General features: G+C 30.5%; 1 protein-coding gene across 14 annotated transcripts; it reads right to left on the reverse strand.

Annotated features, from left to right (window-relative positions):
- Positions 1 to 8151: 8151 nt before the first annotated feature.
- On the reverse strand, positions 8152 to 18129 carry LOC109818361 (N-methylputrescine oxidase 1, peroxisomal). 14 transcript variants are annotated; one of them, XM_083070705.1, is made up of 9 exons: positions 17991 to 18129; positions 13251 to 14714; positions 13095 to 13172; positions 12800 to 12993; positions 12566 to 12679; positions 12136 to 12464; positions 10585 to 10647; positions 9114 to 9200; positions 8152 to 8802 (listed from the first exon to the last, which is right to left on the reverse strand). In XM_083070705.1, exons 6-8 carry the CDS (start codon positions 12325 to 12327, stop codon positions 9183 to 9185), a joined length of 273 nt encoding a protein of 90 aa, XP_082926831.1. In that variant the 5' UTR covers positions 12328 to 12464; positions 12566 to 12679; positions 12800 to 12993; positions 13095 to 13172; positions 13251 to 14714; positions 17991 to 18129; the 3' UTR covers positions 8152 to 8802; positions 9114 to 9182. The 14 variants fall into 13 exon arrangements, 8 of the variants coding, with proteins under 8 accessions (XP_082926834.1, XP_082926833.1, XP_082926837.1 ...); XR_014432345.1 differs by having other exon boundaries at positions 12583 to 12679; positions 12875 to 12993; XR_014432343.1 differs by having other exon boundaries at positions 12583 to 12679.
- Positions 18130 to 19932: the final 1803 nt, after the last annotated feature.

Genomic DNA, 19932 nt, shown 5'->3' on the forward strand with positions numbered 1-19932 from the left:
AACTTAAAATCTTATTTAATTATATCATAATATTTTCACATCAAATTTAAAACCATATATTAGTTATACAAAAATATTAAGATCACATAGTAAATTGTCAATAAGATTTTATTTAAATAATTTAAAATAACTAATGTTTCAATTATATTGTTAATTAACAAATAATTTATTTCAAAGCTAATTAATTTTTTCTATATTAATTATTAGTAAAATTTTATAACTTTTAATTTAACAATTGGATCGATGAAATTCAACACACATCATGAGTTATTGAGCGGAATAACTTTATCAAAAGTTATTTTGTAAGTTATTTGATTCCTCCACTCTCTCTCTCTCTCTCTCTATCTCTCTCTCTCTATATATATAGAGAGAGAGAGAAAGGATGATTATACTAATATTGGTGTAACTTTTACCAAGTATTACACACCGCTCAATAACTTTATATTAAATGTTAGTTTTGTAAATCTAATCATTAGATTAAAAGTTCATATCACTTTATATGTTTATATCAAATTTCGTTAAAATTGAACAATATCGTGAAGGTAATCAAAATGTTCATATTTTAGTATATTTTGAAATGTATGTATTACGTTAATTTTGTTTTATAAGAATGAAGTATCAAATCATCTTGGATTAATATAAAATTTTGTATATATGATTTAAGAGTAAATTTTTAATTTAACGGTTGGATTTACAAAATTCTAATTTAATATAAAGTTATTGAGCGGTGTAATACTTAGTAAAAGTAATTATACCGGTGTTATTATGACCCTCCTCATATATATATATATATATATATATATATATATAGTAAAAGTAATTATACCGGTGTTTTTAATATATGATTGTCAAGTTTCGTAAAAAAATTCTTACATTTTCGATAAATATAAATTTGTTGGAAATATTCCATCAGTAATATAACTTTTCCTAATTTTTTAAAAAAATATTTAACATATTCCATCAGTAATATAAATTTTCAGATGGATAAATTTGTCATAATTTTTTAAAAATATATTTAACATATATTCTTTAATTCGTCATAATTCTTACATATAAAAATTTCATAAATAAAATTTAATATTTTGCGAGGGATCAATAATTCCTCATAAATTTTGTCATAAAAAAATTTAAGCTATTTGTGACGGAATTTGTGACAAAATATAAATGTTGACAAAAATTTCATCACAAAATTCGTCACTGACTTATTTATTATAGTATTGTGACGCATTTTTGTGAGAGAATATTTATAGAGAAACTTAATCCATCGCAAAATTCGTCACTAATTTTATCTTCTTATTCAGTGACGAAAATTATGATGAATCTTTTAGAGACAAAATTTAATCCGTCACAAAATTCGTCACTAATTTTATTTTTTCATTCAGCGACGAAAATTGTGACGGATCTTCTAGAGACAAAATTTAATCAGTCACAAAATCCGTCACTAATTTTATTAATTGTGACGAATCTTTTATAGACAAAATTTCATCCGTCATAAAATCTATCACAAACTTTAATAAATGGTAGTCCGTCACAAAAATTAAAATTTCCTCACAAAATTCGTCACTGTAACAGCCCAAGCAACCCGCATGAGGATATTGTCCGCTTTGGCCCACGGCCGCACGGTTTTGCTCTTGGCGATGACACGCATGCCACCCCAAAAGGCCTCCTCACAAGGAAGGTATCCACACCCATATATATGGCATGCTTCGTTCGCCTTCCTAACCGATGTGGGACTATATCCACCCCCCCTCAAGGGAGTCCAGCGCCCTCGCTGGCACACCGATCCGGGCCCCGGCTCTGATACCAATGTAACAGCCCAAGCAACCCGCATGAGGATATTGTCCGCTTTGGCCCACGGTCGCACGGTTTTGCTCTTGGCGATGACACGCATGCCACCCCAAAAGGCCTCCTCACAAGGAAGGTATCCACACCCATATATATGGCATGCTTCGTTCGCCTTCCTAACCGATGTGGGACTATATCCACCCCCCTCAAGGGAGTCCAGCGCCCTCGCTGGCACACCGATCCGGGCCCCGGCTCTGATACCAATGTAACAGCCCAAGCAACCCGCATGAGGATATTGTCCGCTTTGGCCCACGGCCGCACGGTTTTGCTCTTGGCGATGACACGCATCGCCAAGAGCAAAACCGTGCGGCCGTGGGCCAAAGCGGACAATATCCTCATGCGGGTTGCTTGGGCTGTTACAGTCACTATTAGTGACGATATTTTGTCCGTCGCAAACATTCGTCACAAATATTAACTTTTCTAGTAGTGGTATTCCCATAGGAACACCAAAATCTACAATTACCAGCCAAATACAAACAATACTCATACACACATACTAATCACATTAATTAGAACATTCAAGGAGACGCAAAGAAGAAAAATGCATATTTGGAAAAATCCCTCACACATAGACATACAACAAGGACAGGATTGAGACCAATCTTATTACCCAATATACATTCTCACACACAGAACGAGGCTCACTCCCCCTTACCCAATATACTCCTTTAGGTTTTTCGAGCTCTAAAGCGTGAACGTATTTAAAAAGTGAATACCTAAAATCATATTAGCTCTGTCTCTCTCTCTTTTTTCAAACATAACATCCCTTTAGTTAAAAATGTGAATCATGATTACTTAAAGCAATATTCCTTCCCTTATTTAATAAATAATTAAATAATATAATCTTTCATTATAAAATCTCACCATATATTCATATAAAAATAATTACCAATAATTACTAAAATCAACATATTTAATTATCACAATATTGTAAATAATAATAAAATAAATATTAATCAACTCTCATTAATAAAAATAAAAATATCAAAATTATTAATAAAATACCTATATTATATTTTATGAAAAATGGGTTGTTACATATTTAGTATCTATTTTATTTTATTTGATTTTTAAATTTTTTTCTTTTAAACTTCAAATATAAACTATATCTTTTAAAAAAAATTTAGTTTTCTACCCAAAAAAAGGTTTTTAGTTTACTTTTTTTTTATAACAAAATTATCTATCAGTGAAAATAGTATACAAATCGTATAATTCTTCTTCTTATATATATATATATATATATATATCTTTATTTTCTTGGATTTGAATTTTTTTTCTCTTTACCAAAAAACATATTAAACTTTACCAAAAACAATAATTTTTTTTTGTGAATATAATTTTCAAATGTCATAATTGTTTGGTGATATTTTTGTAACTGAAATATTTTTTATTTTTAAATTTTAGTTAAGATACATCGGATGAAATAAAAAAATGAAATAGTACAAAAATTGAAGATAAAGAAGTTAAATACTTTTCTATTTGAATTCAATACCTATTTCATTAATTTTTATGATTCTTATCATCAAACTTTAAATATAAACTACACATAATCTTTTAAATAATTTAAGTTTAATTATTTTATTTTTCATACAATAGAATTGTCTTAGTGAAAAAAGTGTACAAATCTTGTAACTATTGTAACACCCCAATTTTCACAAATTATATGAAGGCTCAACTCAATAAAGGTGATTTAGTAGTACAGAACGGGTCATTCCCAAACTGGAACGGACCGTTCCAAACTACTAAAATAAGGGTGATTTAGTAGCCTAGAACGGGTCGTTCCCAAACTGGAACGAGCCATTACAAACTACTAAAAAGGCCTGTAACCCTAGTTAGGAACAGACCATTCTGGTTTAAGAACGGGTCATTCCAAATATGACTGTTATGAGTTAAACTCAACTCCAGAACGGACTATTCTAAATGTGAATTTAAGACATGATGAAAGGATCAGAATGAGCCGTTCCAGATTCGAAATGGGCCGTTTTGGCCACTTCTAACATCTATAAATAGTAGACTTTGGCATTGCTTCTGAACACACTCTCTGAAGACCAAGGAGAACCAAGAAAAGGAGATTAACTAGATTTCTCTCTAGCTTTGTCTTCTGCTTATCCAGGTAAGGGGAGTGAGAAACCTCGCTCGGGGGTATGAGAATAATTGTTGGGTAGCAGGATTAGGCACAATCCCTTGCCTGATGCATGTTTCTAGGAACAGGCAAAATATGAATGTTTTATGTTTTGCTTTCTGATTCTTCTGTTGTGTTCTTTGTTGAATAAGATGTATTAATATGTGATTAATTTTGAAAATAGACAAGTTTTGATATGAATTAGAGTGCTCTGTGGGTTCTTGTGGGAAACCCTATGAGGTAAAATTAGGAATATGATCTTTGGATGATTTTGAGGCAATATATGTAAAATTGATGATGGCTTCATGTTTTAGATAATTTCTTGGTACGATTTATGTACTATTTTGACGTCTATGACTACGAGAAGTTCCTTGTATGAGACTATGTGAATATGACGTAAGAATGTGAAAGGTGAACATATGATCTGTAACATGTTATTATGAAATAATGTGACATGAGATATAATGAGACGTGATAAGTGAAATGTTGAGTCAATAAAATCATGAATGTGTGACATGCATCATGTGCATATATGATCTATTCCAGGTGTGCCGCTTAGGCCACAAACCAGTGATGTAACAAACTAATAAGGTGTACCTTGGGTCACTAGTGATGTAACAAGCTAACAAGGTGTACCTTGGGTCACAAGTGATGTAACAAGCTATTCTAGGTGTACCTTTGGTCACCAGTGATGTATTCATGAATGAACGTGCCCCCAGGTATGTTGCTGTAGCAGCATACCAATGATGAGAAATGTGAAAATTTCGTATGGCGCCACATGCATGAATTTATGAGTCGACTCCTTGACATCATTGTATGATAAATGAGTGTACATGTGATACTAATTATGTATGTGTATTGTTTATATGTGATTGATGTTTGTGACTTGTAATATGTTTGTTGTGTGTATGTGTGTGCTATCTAACCTTTATTTCTACGCTTGAACCTGAGTAAGATGTTTCTCACTCCCTTGTTGTTCTTTGTATGTGTTTAAATTGTGTTACAGGTGATCATCAACATGAGGATGTTGGTGATGAGGCTTAGGCTTCAGTTGGGCATGCTCTGATAAGATATGTGACATCAAGGCATAGCTAGACTTAGTTTAGGATGCTATTTCCATTAAACTATTTGAAAACTCAGTTTTATTTCTTTGTAATTTTACTGACATGTTATTTGGATTAAGTTTATGAATGTGAACTCTTTACCCTTATGTGGTTGGAGATATGGTTTTTAATGATGAAGAATTTTATTTTTTAAATAATTACTGTATATGTGTGTTGGGGTAAAGGGTGTCACAACTATTCTAGTAATCTTTTATATTTGACACATTAAAAATTTTTAATTATAAGTTTTTAGATAATTTAATAAAGGTAAAAAAAAAAGGTTTTATATTTGTTGGTCAAAAGTTAGGGCTTAAGATTTATGATTTTAGGGTATAAGATTTTGGAGTTTAAGGTTTTATGGTTTAAGCTTTTTAGTTTAGGGAGGTGTATTAGATTAGGATTTTAAAGGACTTTTTTATTTGAAAAAAAATCCTATGGATTTTAAAAGACTTTGTAAGATTTTCATATATGACTTTTAAGATTTCGTCGGATTCTGCAAGACTTTCAATAAGGATTTTAATAGATTCTGCAAGACTTTTAAATAAGGATTTTAATAGATTCTGTGAGACTTTGTGAACTTTGTAAAATTTCATAGATTTTTTACATACATAAGAATTCATGATTTTTTTTCATATATTCAAATTTAAAAAGAGTCAAAAACAAAAATAATTAAAAAAAAGAACAATGTCTAGATAAATAATAATAATAATTCTCCGTTATATCATGTCCTTCTAAATAGCATTCACCTATATATCCATAGCTATACTAGTCCTCCAAGCATTTGCATCTTTTAACTCTTGCTCATGATTTTTAATAATAGGCTCAAAATTATAATTTTCATTAATCGGTAATGTTGAAGATGAAGGTTCGTCTACCACTCCAATTGAAAATTCATTAGAATGACATTCTTTACGAAGAAAGTTATATAGTGCTGCATATGCTAAAAAAATATTCTAAAAATTTCATATTTTTTTATAATTTATGACTTAAAATATTTTATTTATAAATGATTAAAAAAAATAGTGGGACAACTAAACTACCCTACTATCTTATAATTAAATATATCCCTTCATTTTATATTAGCAGTAAAGTAGAAATTTACAAACATCAACTAGAAGAAAAAAAAATATATCTGAAATTTGTTACAGGTAAAAAATAATTTTATTTTTTAATTGCTTCCAATTATTTACTCGTGAATAAATATTTTTAGTATTGAATGTCAAGATACTACAATGTCTTGTGTTAATTTTTTTAAATATAAAAAATTATAATTTCACAATATAAAAATAAAAAAAATTCATAGTAAAAAAAGAAATAAAATAATTGTTGAGATGTAAAAGGAAAAGAATAACCGTAACAAATTCAAGAGAAGAAATAATTTTAGTATTGAATTTTAAGATACTTTTTTTAAGATCCATTCTTATCTTATTCTACTCACAAAACTCCTAACTCAAATTCATCTTATATATATATATATATATATATATATATATATATATGTGTGTGTGTGTGTGTGTGTGTGTGTGTGTGTGTATATATTGTTCCAATAAATTTAAATTGATTACAAGGTCTTGAAGATCTACCGTTGATTATAAAGATCATGATATTACCTTTCATCTTTCCCTTTTTTTTGACGCGTGTTATAAAAAAATTACCATGGTTGAAATTTCAAGTGTTTTCTGTGTTATATAAGTAAGGAACAAACTCATTTAAATAGAGCAAGTCAATTAAAGAGAACAGAAAGAAAAATAGAGCAAGTCAATGACATTATTATTTATGTATAGAAATTTTACCAGTATTATATATGAGCACTAGTGTAGTATTATTAGCAAGAGAAAAAAATAGAGAAAACATGAGCATAGAAAAAAAAAAGATGAAAAACTCAATTGAAAATTCTTGAAATACTTGAAAAGTCACTTCAAACAATTCTCCAAAATCTGGTGGGTTTGGATGAGATTGTTTTATGAATTTGGTATTTATAAATAACACTAAAAAGTCCTTCAAAATCCCTCTAATACAACAATCCTTTAAAATCTCTATATTTTTTAATACCAATAGATTGTTTTTAAGTTGTAAAAAGTCTCAAATGAATATCAATGGATTTTAATAAACTCTTTAAAAAATCTTGAAAATCCATATTAAATATCATTGAATTATTTTTAAGTGACATAAAATCTTGATCGAATACTAACAAACTTTTTTATTCAAAAAAAATCTTTTAAAATCCTATATATGAAATCTTAAACAAATGCACCTTTTTAAGTTTCTATAGTCAGGAGGAGACCATAATTTGTACCACTACCAGAATGAAATGGTAAGTATGGATACTCAAACCTATACTGCATCCAGGAAACTAGCTTCCAGTTGAAATTTAAGCCATAGTATTCTAATAAACCGTAAATAGTTTAAAGGATGTGGGGTAACCCTGAGTAAAAATAGTGATTTCTTTCCTCGTAGGAAAATGCTTCACATTTAATTTCATTAAAGTATAACATCATCATTTTAAGTGCTAATATGTTGCTTACTTCTTCTACAAGCATCTGAAAGTGGCACTCTCTATGTACAAATATTATTTGTATTTCAATCAACATAAAATGGCCCTTCTAAGTGCGTTAAAAGATGTAAGTGAATGGCATCGACAAGAAGATATTACCAGGGCACGGAATCCTTTGGTTCCAACGCATGAACCTTCTTTTTTCTGTTTTCTATCTCAAGCATAGCACATCAATGGTTAGTATTGCTGAAGGTAGCAATTACTCTCCTCAAAACTCAAGTTATGAAATTAGAGTCATACCTTTGCTTCTCAATAACCTCCAGTGACAGTAGATGAATGCAGAGGCATCGGGGTAGTATAAAAAAGTTTGCCATCTACCTTGCCTGACAGGGCAGTGACCCTTTTCCTTTGAGAGGATATAGTGCAAACAGTGATAAATCTGTTCGAATGAATTAATAGTAATTTGCTCCTTTGTTATGGTTGATCTCTTTCTTATAGACATGAAGATCTAGTGAAGCTGCAGAGACCATTTTTTTGTAATTTTAAACCTTTTAATATTACATGCCAAATAAATTGAGGTAAATATCTCAAATGTTAAACTATTTTTTTATTTGATCAATAGTAAAAACATCTTTAATACATCCATGCACAACATTTACAAGAGTGCATGGTAGAAGTGGTCAAGAACCTGAGACAGCTAACACTCAAAACAAATAGCAAATAGCAATATCAAAACTTGACTTTCAGTTTTCCTAAAGGCAGCTAACTCTCATGTTCATCTCTATCAATAGCAAAAACCCACATACTACAAATCTTAAACAACCTAATTCCCATCATTATGAAACAGATGAGCAGCCATATGACAACGGCACCCGCCCACACAATCAAAAGGGCTGAGATTTTTTTTGATCCCCACTCAACATAAACTTGGGATATTTGCACATATAATGTCCATATGTAACATAATACAGTAAGCCCCATTAGCATGCTTGAGAGCAGACAAATACACGACGATCGAATTATTACAGTATTTCCAATGCTGTTCCCACATATTAGTGCAGTAAACAGTACGGGTGTCAAAAGCATAAAACATGCCTCCTTGAAACTTAAAACAGTTGCCGTTGTTCTGTGAATGCAATTTTGAAGGGATTTCCCATTGCGATAAGTAATCCAAATTGCAGTCCCCAGGAAAGAGTCCATATACCATACAACATTTTATGTGTCATCTTTCTTTCCCTCTGAAAATAAAACAAAAATAAGCACAAAAATGTCATTTTGCAAATAGCGAAATGTTTTCTTACTCTAGAATGCAATAACACAAAATTATGACAGATTAAAGATTTCTGCACTTAGACTTTTTGTACTTAGGATTGGGTGACTTAAGTTGTTTTACTTTCGTATGATTTTATTTTCTTATTTATGATAGTTTATATGCACATAAACATTATTGATGTATATAACATCTCCTGATTCTTGTAAGAGAACGAAGAAATTGGGGGAGATAAAAGGGAAAAGAAAGAAAGAAAATCACTGGACTTCGTCTTCTCACTTTGTCTCGCAGCAGGTTGCAAAAATCTCTCTGGCTGTGGCTCGCAGCAGGTTGCAAAAATCTCTCTGGCTATGGCTCGCTCGCTCTCTGTTTAAACATAAAAGTGATACTTATAATTATACCGGAAGTTATAATTCTTTTAAAATTAATTATCAATAAACAAAATTATATTTTACAGTAATATAAATTATTTGTTTTAATATAATCTACATATTTAAAAATATTTGCTTATAAAATTTGTAAATATAATTTATATATTTATTGGTGAATATAATTTACTATTAAATTTAGTTATATATAACAAATATTTATTCTATAAGATATAATTTATATCTAATACACGGTTATTAGATAAGCTTAAATAAAATATAAATAGTGCATTAGATGTTAAAATACTAATTTATTTCAAGTAATATTTTATTTTAATAGTTTGTATTTAATTTAATTATTTTTTAATTACTAAAATATTGATCATAAACTTTAAACATTATTAAAATTAAATAAAAGATATTCTTATTTATAATATAGTTATAAAATAATTTAATTATTCCATCATTCACAATTATAAATTACAAATCATCTAAATTTAACTTTTCTTTTTCAATTTTAAACTTAATATCCTCCTATAAAGAACACATTGAGTTTATAATAAAATATGTGTCCTATACATAGCATAGACTAAACACAAGTAAAATATAAATAAAATATTTTTTAAAAAAAATATAATTATAAAGTTATAAATGTACATAAGTTTTAAAAAATACAAAATTTTCTTACGGTTTACAGAAAATGTATTATGATATATATATATATATATATATATATATAATATTTAATTATATGTTTGTTAATTTAAAAATGAGGCTTTATACAAATATATTATAGAAAATAGATTTCACTTTCTCATTCACCTAAGAAATGCCAACTGTTGATTTCTCTGTCAGTCAAACTCATTTGTCAAAAGAAATGACCTTTGCAGATGCATTTGCAGTCAACTGATGTTTTTTATCAAATGTTTTAGCTTTGCTCAAAGTATCTTGTCTTATTGCTGAGAGATGTAGTACGGCAAACCATAACCTCAATTTATAAAAGATAATTTTATCATAATACTAAGTGAACAGTACCGGTAATATTTGCCTTCTTCAAAATAATCTGAATGTGCTATTTAATAGTATAAACATTAAACAAGTGATCCAAGACTGACACTATATGAGAAACCCTAGAAATTTTGTTATTAATAAAAATATAAATTACTTAAGAATTCATAATTGGAGCTTTCATCTCAAACAGTTGTCTTAATTGCAATGTCCAAGTAATATGCATATTAAAATACAGGCAGATGCATAGGCAAAACTTTAGTATACTCATGATATTTTTCACACCTTTTTACCTAACCTTATCCTCCCATGGAGAAGAGTTCGACAGGGAAAATAGATCATGCAAAATCTTAAATCTGGATTTTGGATTTTACCTCAACATTTAGTGAAATATTTTCAGAAGGAGCTACATTTAAAGCATTTTCTATCCTTACTTCCTGCATAAATTGCAATGGATCAGTTCTCAATTTCTTATGCATCTCATCCTCATGTTTTTAGTACCTAGTTCTCAATTGAAGTTATACTCACAATCTGGTCTACTATTGTTGCTCCCTGACAGAGACAACAGAAATTTAACTTTTACACATCACTAAGTGCAAAACCTTATCTAATTTGGGTAAGCTCCCAACTCGATATGAAAACCAAAATGTGATCACATCAAAAGACAAAGCCACAGAGGAAAGGAATTTAAACCAAAATATTAAAATAAGCAATTAAGTATGAAAATATAACCCTGCTCTCTACTAATGTGACGACATCATACTTTGTGAATAGCAGTTGCAAGAAATTTGTCATTGCAAATGATAATGCTAGTACAAAGCCTAATGTGCTAAAGAAATCATATAAGTTTTATTTTGATATATTTTTTTTGTACAAAAACTGAAAAAAACATGAAATGACATCTTGAGGATTTCAATCTCATCATTTCCAAGGGATAGTTCATGTTCATCGTACTGGCACCTCAATCTAGTACACGTCATTTACTAGGAATCACTTTCCTTCATTTTCGCTATGGTTCAATGCTCATTATTCAAAAGACATGATATTCTTAACACTTCCATTTATGAAACTAAGTTCAACAGCAACCAAGTTCACTTGACAAAAAAAACCATCATTTTCATTTGATCCATGCAGCCGACACCACCTAGTTAGGCTTTGTTGTTGAACCTATAACTAAAATCCAAGTTAAAAGATCAAAGCATTCAGTTCAGTGTCTAATCACCATCTCAAAATTGTAATGAACCTCTTACAAAAATTGACCCAAATGAATTAAAAACCAATTGAAACTGAAAATCAATTCCCTCTTCAACTCAATCAAGAAGAAAATCATAACAAATCAAACTTGACACACCAAAAAATATACAAAGCAAAAGAGACATATCAACAACAATAATGTTATTTCAAGTGCTTTTGGGTCTTTAAATGTCACAAAAGCAGGCCTTGATTTCCCAGATACACTCAATAAACAAACACAAGCATCCAACCATAATAAACTGGACTGCTAACAGCAAGCATGAAGAAGTGAACATAGCTGCAACATCTTAATTCAAACCAATGAAGCAAAGAGTTTTTCAACAGCAAGCATTTACTTCTTTAATTACATTTGTTAAGCGAGCATCACTAGAGATGCTAAGAAATAATAATATAAGAAGCAATTTGAATGAATGAACTCTAGCAAAGCACTTTACATTACAATAATAGTTAAACCCTGCCATTTTCTGCTATTTTAAGGAAAAAGATTAATCCATGTGTGTGTGTATAAATAAAAATTTGCATTTATCACACTGTCACATATATAAATCAAAAGCAAGTGCAACACGAAAGTTCCACTATTAACAAGCAAAGAACAAAGTGGTAGTTATAGAAATAGTTGAACATTAGCAAAATAAGTAACTAACTCAATAAAGAAGCAATTCAACATGAACCTTTTGCCATTCAACATAAGACCCATCAACACGAAAGCTTGGACCTTCAAGCTGAATAATCTGCAAGGGTTTTATATCACTTCTATCAGATCCACCACTTGCTTCACCATGTGTATAGTTCCTCAAGGAATCAATGGGAGGTAGAGAAACGTGTTTATAGTCTTCAAATTCAATGACTGACATGTTTTGCATATCAAGAAGCACATAAATGCCTCAACTGGGCATGCATAGCCATTTTCCATGGGCAGTCACTTGAGGCTCGGCAAGATATAAGTGGCATAGAAAGTCTACGATTCGGACCCTCTGCTTCACTGTAATAACCAACACACCTGCAGAACAATTATGAAGTACAAATTTTAAATATAGAAAATGCATGGCAAAAGAATAACAACTTATCTGAACAAAGATCAATGCACACAACTAAAATTACCAGGCATTAACCATTACAAGGTCAATGTCTTCAATGCCCCTTTTTCTTCAGGGCCTCTCTAAATGGAGGAAAATCCTTAGCAATAGCCTAACATTCTGCATACTCCATAGCATCCTGAAGATGGATAGAATCGAACATTAAGGAATTGAAATTGCAACTTATTACATAAAACACAAATAAAATAAAAATATCTGAAGATCTTGAATCACTTGAATTTCAACATTATGACCTGACCTTTCATTCAATATTTCAGGAATTCTCATTCATAAGCAAATGAAAAATGTAACAAGGGAAAATGGCACTACGAACATTATTCCTAACAAATAGTGAACCACAAAACACTAACAACTTCCTTAAATGAATTGTGAATTCACATTTCCCTCATTTTCTTTCAATTTGCAAGAGCTGGTAGGCTCTGCTTCCATAATCTGCAATACAAATTAAAAAAAATTAACACTGAACATGATTAAATTAAGAGAACTTAATTAAATAGCAAAATAAACCCGCAATGTATTATATTTTGTCATACATATTCATCCAAGCCTTTTGACTTATTTGAGCCTTCATCATTGATATTGTTCTTAGGACATGACAAGATTTCTTTACCCTGGAAAAAAATCATACACAATAAAATATTTATCCAATAATATTTCAACAAAATATATTAAATAAAGATATTATTTACCTGTTTCCCATTAAAAGCCGCAGGCCATTCAACATTCATACTCTCTCGGTGGTTATTACCATGAAACTGGACATTTTTTGTAACAACTAACATGTCTAGGTCTTCTACAATTAGAACATAATCTCCTCTTCTTCCTTAACTTATTCTTTAAAGGAGCACCTTTTGTCTTCACCACTAGTCCACCATCATATCACCAATAATAGTTTTAGATGAGGTTTTGATGCACCGTCATATCACCAATAATAGTTTTAGATGAGGTTTTGATGCACTGATCTCCTTGTTTTATAACCTTAGCAGTAAGTTTCAAGATTTCACCCCTAATCTCTTTAAACACCTCACTGTTTTCTTAAGCAATTTAAACAGCCTATTACCAAGAGTGGATAAAGCCCCAAAACGAGCCAATGCAATGCTATCAGGATCAATTTCTGATGTTCCAACTGAGGAAATAAAAGCAGACTTTGTCCGTTATAAGGTCACTTTTAGCAGTCTTTGCCCGTTGTTTTAAAATCAAACTATCAGGGATAGAATCAATATACTCATTTCTCATGCCACAAAAGATGTGACAAAAACGGATTCCACGAGATTAAAAAGTCGACAATCACATAAAAATTTACAATTAGCTGAATCATAAACAACTTGAATTTCTTTAAACTCTACGAATGTTGTTGATTTATTTCAGTTTCATCTCGATAAAAAAAATTCTTTTGAATATTATATGCTCAAGTAATTTTTTTTCACTTCATATCACATATATATATATATATATATATTGTAAAGCTCAAGTTTTGTAATTAAGTTTTCTGTGCAAGAATTAGTTTCTTAAACTATGACATTTAAAGAAAAATGCTCAACTTCTCATCAAGTTTATGATAGACACCTTTTTCAGAAAATGAAAGTGGATAAACTTCCACAAGATTGCATTAATATACTAAAAATTTAGTTTCACTTCTAAAAAATGACTGCTAAATCTCCTATTGAACATTATTTTGGTCAAAGAAACATATTTGTGAAAAGCCTAAACAACTTAACTCCAATAGCTATGATGCCAACAAGTAGCCATACAACAATGGCCCCTCCACACACAATTAAGAGGGCTAATACTTCAACTGAGCCAATCAAGACACTAACTCCAGATATTCTGTCTTTTAATAAGGATATGTAAGTCAATGTAGTAAGTACCAGCATTATGTTTGAATGCTGACAAATACTCAATGGCTGAACAATTAAAGCATTTCCAATGCTGTTCCCGAAAACCATGGCCGTCCATAGTATGGGTATGCGAAGCAAAGAATATGCATCCGCAAGATCTAAATAAACTATTAGTGTTCCTTTGTTGTCTATAACTTCAATTAAACTCTTCAAAGGACTACCCATATGGCAAAGTAAAGCGATTTGCAAAGTCCAAGAGCAAGCCCATACAATATGCAAAATTTCATTTTCATTTGCCATGTTTCTTTCCTTTTGCTGTACATAAACAAAAAGTAAGCATAAAAATGTTATTCATAAATAATGAAGCAAACATGTGAAACAAATATTTCTAACTTAAAATTTATGAGATGTAGCAGACACCTATTAAAAGAAAATATGCATGTCTTTAATGAACTTTCATGTAAATGAGTATAAATCATAAAAGTAGATAAAAGTTTGCCAAGTATTTCAAAGCGTAATCATCTTGTAAATAGGAGTGTAAGCGAATTGGATTAGATCAAGTTTGGATGAATCTAAGCCTCTAGTTCATGTTATTATTAATTTATTCCATAGCATGTGAGGGTACGTTGCATATATAGTGAACAAGATGCATGCAAGGTTATCAATAAGGTTATACGGCGGATGGTGGCAAGAACCTTTAAGTGCCGTATTGCCATGGCGGATGCCATGACGGTCTATGGCGGACAAAAAAAAAATATATATATATATATATATATATATATATATATAATATGATGCAAAAACAGAAAAATAACAAACACATTTTAAAACCAACAATATAACAATATAAAATTAATGGCATTCATAATCTAGTGATAGTCATCTTAAAGAAACATAAATTCCTAACCAACAAAAGGATTAAATGGCAACGGCGATGGCGAAACTCAAAGGAGGAGGCATGCGGAGGGAGAATCTATCACGCGCGGAGGAAGTACCAGGATGAAGAAAGTCTCGTCGGAGGTAACGGTGGCGCGTTCAGAGGTGACGATGACACGCGCAGAGGTGACGGTGGCTCGCGGGGAGGTTAGGGTGGCGTGCGCGGAGGTTAGGGTGGCACGACAATGGTGCACGCGGAGGGGGAGAAGAAAGGCACGTCGTGCGTGATGTTGGTGGCCGCGTCAGAGGTGATGGTGGCAAGCGGAGGCGACGATGGCGGGGGGTCTTGTCGGAGTAGCCGCGGGTTGCATGGAAGAGAGGCTATTATGTATTAGGGTTTTTGCAACCGTATTTTATGTGTTGGGTTCCCTACCCAGGAAAGAAACCCGGGCCCAAACCGAAAAAGAAAAAAAATGGCCCAAATCAGAAAAAAACAAAAAAAAGGCCCAAAACAGCACCATGTCCGCCATTCACGCCATGGACCGCCATGTCTACACCGCCATAACGGCTGTAACGGCCGCCATCTTCAAAATGGCGGATCCCCGCCATAGACAGCCTAAACGGCCATAACGGATCGCGGCCACCGTCGCCATACCTTTATGGCGCCGTTATGGCGCCGCCATAACGGCTATTTAACAACACTGGATGCATGCATATCGAGTGTTAGCAACTAGCTAGAAGGGTACTAGGAATAGTTTTTATTTGAAGTGTATTTGCAAAGAGTACTGGTTAAGTAATCAATATGTAAAAAGTTTTTATTAAAAAATGAAATAAAATTATACAAAAGAATGAGTAAATACGCTTTTTTTAATTAAAAACTTTATTTATATTCTTTAATGAACTCTGTAAGAGCACTGTTTAGCATTTTCTTTATTTTAATGGCTAAGCAGAAATGGCCCGAAATGAGATGGGCACGTGTGCTTCAAACCTATAAAATGACTCGTCAAAGTTGTATGGATAGCATTGCTTAGTTTTGACGTACTACTTTGGTTTTCATTCAAGTTTTCTCTTAAATAAATTTATAATCATCTCATGCATTATTCAATTATGAGCAAAATGCTTTGGTATTAAAAACTGATAGTTGTATTCATAAAAGATAGTTGTACTTCAAACACACACAAAAATAAAAGACCTAACTAATAATTAGGGAGATGGATCATTGATGAGTTGAAAATAACATAGATAAAGAAAACGATGATAGTTACTAAAGCCATGAGGCTCGTCCCAGCATTAGCCAATTGCATTGAAATGACAATGAGCTGATTTGATATTTCACAAGAAAGAAGAACTACATACGAAAGAAATAGATACCAAATTTTAACGTCACTAATCATGTAGATAGATTGACCCATTTGCACGTGATTGGTTTAATTAAGCAAGCAGTGTACGATACTAAAACTTCTTCGTCTCAACTTCTCAAGTTCCATGACTAACCAAACAATTTACAAGGGAATGCTACAGAGGTAACTAACTAACTAAACCCAATTACAAACAACAAAATTGCATTGCCTTTTATGCAGATTTAACTTTCCAAAAATATTAATAACACACTTATCTCATAAATGAACACATTACAAAATGCATCAAAAGATTTATCACAAAAATGAACACACTTACTTCATTCAAGAATTAACAAGTCTAAAATAGAAATGCTACCCCCTCTATAATATTGTTACTTGACATTCAAAGTTTGTTCTTCTTGAGACTCACAAAACAGAACAAGTTTCTGTAACCTTATTTGGCTGGAAACAAAATGTGAAGGGGGAATTTCCATGAGCAAATTGCACAATGTTTATCTCTTAGCTCACATGAAAATTTCACCCTTGGGTTTTGGGCCCCCATCATAGGCCCAGATCAAGGTTTTCCATTTAATCTCATATAATGTATTTCATTTTCCTTTATATTTAGTAATTTTGAGAATTGGTTCCAATTCCAATTCAATATACCCTATAAGAGTGGATAACCAAATCATTATTTAATTATTACTGGCATACATACTAAACTATAATAGCAATTAACAATAAAACAAATGAAAAACAATCAACGAAACATAAGCAAGTGTTGTTTCGAAAAAACAATCACGGCAAGAAATATTAGTGTATGCCTCATTCTCCTAGCATATCTTTCAGCTGATCTAGTTCATCCCTTGGCAAAGAAACCGTAAAATCCTCTTTCCCTTCATCACCCTCCACAAACGTCAATTTCGCCCCATAAACTATAAAATCCTCTTTCCCTTCATCACCCTCCACCAATTTTTCCACCACATGATTCTCAACCATCTTGTTCTCATCAATCAGTTTCACCAATTCCGATATTTCACTGGTGCACATTGTCACAGCCTTTGGTCCAAAAGTTTGGTCCCTTAACAAATGCGCGAGTAACCTAAAAGACTTATTTCGAACTCAAGGCACCAAAAACAGCTTCGAAAGAGGCATAACCTAAAAGCTTTACACATTCAATTATTCATGCACCAAAACCTAGCCGTTCGCTAATTTCAATTCCTAGTAAACAACAACACCAACAATCCTCGTGTAAAACGAAATAAATAGAATTTCCAAATTCATAAGCGAAATGCATAACTAGGAGGTGTCATGGCCGGCGAAGAATGAAAGTAAAATACCTAACAGAACCAGAAAGTGGGGAAGAATGAAATACCTAACAGGGAAGGAGGTGTCGTGGCCGGCGTGGGAGTCTGGAATGTGTGCTAGGGCAAGGAGTGGAAAGCTGTGTTGTTAAATTTCGGAGGGAAGAATGAAATACCTAAATGAAATGCTTAAATTCAGAGGGAAGTAAATGGGTTGGGCTTCGTTTCTAATAATGGGTTTAGGAGTCCAAAAGTGGAAAAAACTCGTAAACCTAATTCATGACAACTTTATTCGGTCAATATTAAATCAAAATATTATAAAATTTATAATTCAAATCATAATAAAATCTCTCTAGTATTTATAAAAATATTAAATTTTTATTTTTATTTTTATTTTTATTTTTTTGAATAATGTATCAACAAAGAAAACTTTTTATCAACAAGTGAAAAGGCAATTTAAAATTTTGTCGCGCATAAATTTTCTTATTTTTCTAAATTTTACCTTCATTTCTAATTACATTTTTTTTTACACTTTTTAAAGTACTTATGTGTGATGCTTATATGTATTATTTTTTAATTTTATTTAGTTACTTTTTATATTTTTATTTTACTTTCAATCAAAATTTAATTAGTTTTATTTCTTTCTTATACGTGGTAATTTTCTAATTATTTTTTTGAAAGTTATTTAGTTACTTTTTAATTATATTTTTATTTTACTTTCAATCAAAATTTAATTATAATAATTTTTCTTTATTTTTAAAATGAAATAACATCCTATAAGTATTTAAATAATTATACATCCAACACTTAAAATTATATAATTACTTTTTAACATATTCAAATACAAAAGTTTATTAAATTTTAAACACTTATAATATTATAAGATCTTACATATAAAAACTTATTATATAAGATCTTAAAGAAGTTATTTCTTAAAACATATCATTATTCATTGATCTTATTACATGAAAACTTATTATATAATATCTTAAATAAGTTATTTCTTAAAATATATCGTTATTCATCGGATGTTTAATAGTAATATAATTTGTTAAAATCTTAAATATTAATATGATTCGTTGAATCTCTAATTAAAACTTACATCGTATAAAATCCAAATTAAATAAAAAGGTAACAAACACATGTATGACAACAACTGATAAACGAAAAAAGCATAAAAAGAAAATGAAACACAAAAGGAAAGCAAATTATATATATATATATATATATATATATATATATATATATATATATATATATATATATTAAAGAGGATGGATCTTTTTACTCTAAGAGTTACATATAGACTTACTCTATTCAATAACTCATTTTCTCTATCAAATTTCAATGATCTAACCGTTCAATTTAAAGTTCTTAATGCATAGATCAAATATGTAAATTGTTAGCAAATTTAAAAATCATTTGATACTTCATTTCATTAATTTTAATCAATGTATAAAATGATTCTATGATTATCCGTCAATTTGAATTAATGAAATGAAGTATCAAATGATTTTCAAATTTTCTAAAAATTTGCAGACTTGATCTATGCATTAAGAATTTTAAATTAACAGTTTGATCGTTAAAATTTAATGTTGAACATGAGTTATTGAATGAAGTAAGTCTAGGTAAACTTACTGTTGGAGTAAAAGGATCCTTATTCATATAAAATTAGGTTATCACATACCGTTATACACTTCATGTCTTTAAATCTTTTAATAAAAAGTAAAACTAATAATTAAAAATTATTTATTTATTTCTTAAGAATTAAGGGTATATAATTATCCATTATTTTGGAGACAAAAATCAGTTACAAGATGACGTATATATATTTCCCTTTATCTATTAATTACTATATAGATAATCAAACAACTATATATTTAACTATTTTTCTTCCATTCATTTTCTCAGTCTCTCTGTCTCTCTCTATATATAGAGAAAAACAGGTTATACTAACATTGATACCGGGTGTAACTTTTATATATTAAGTATTACACACTGCTCGATAATTAA

This window comes from Cajanus cajan, chromosome 3 (assembly GCF_000230855.2).
Source record: "Cajanus cajan strain Asha chromosome 3, NIPB_CcT2T_4, whole genome shotgun sequence".
Taxonomy (NCBI): domain Eukaryota; kingdom Viridiplantae; phylum Streptophyta; class Magnoliopsida; order Fabales; family Fabaceae; genus Cajanus; species Cajanus cajan.

Bases quoted from the DNA above. Each gene is read 5' to 3' on its own strand.
- LOC109818361 (XM_083070704.1), bottom strand. From the start codon at position 12,327: ATGCAAAACATGTCAGTCATTGAATTTGAAGACTATAAACACGTTTCT. The intron at 10,648-12,135 runs GTTCATGTTGAA...CAATTTATGCAG, and splicing joins CTTATGTTGAATGGCAAAAG to GAAGTAAGGATAGAAAATGC. The intron at 8,803-10,584 runs GTAAAATCCAAA...TTTTATTTTCAG, and splicing joins ATATTTCACTAAATGTTGAG to AGGGAAAGAAAGATGACACA.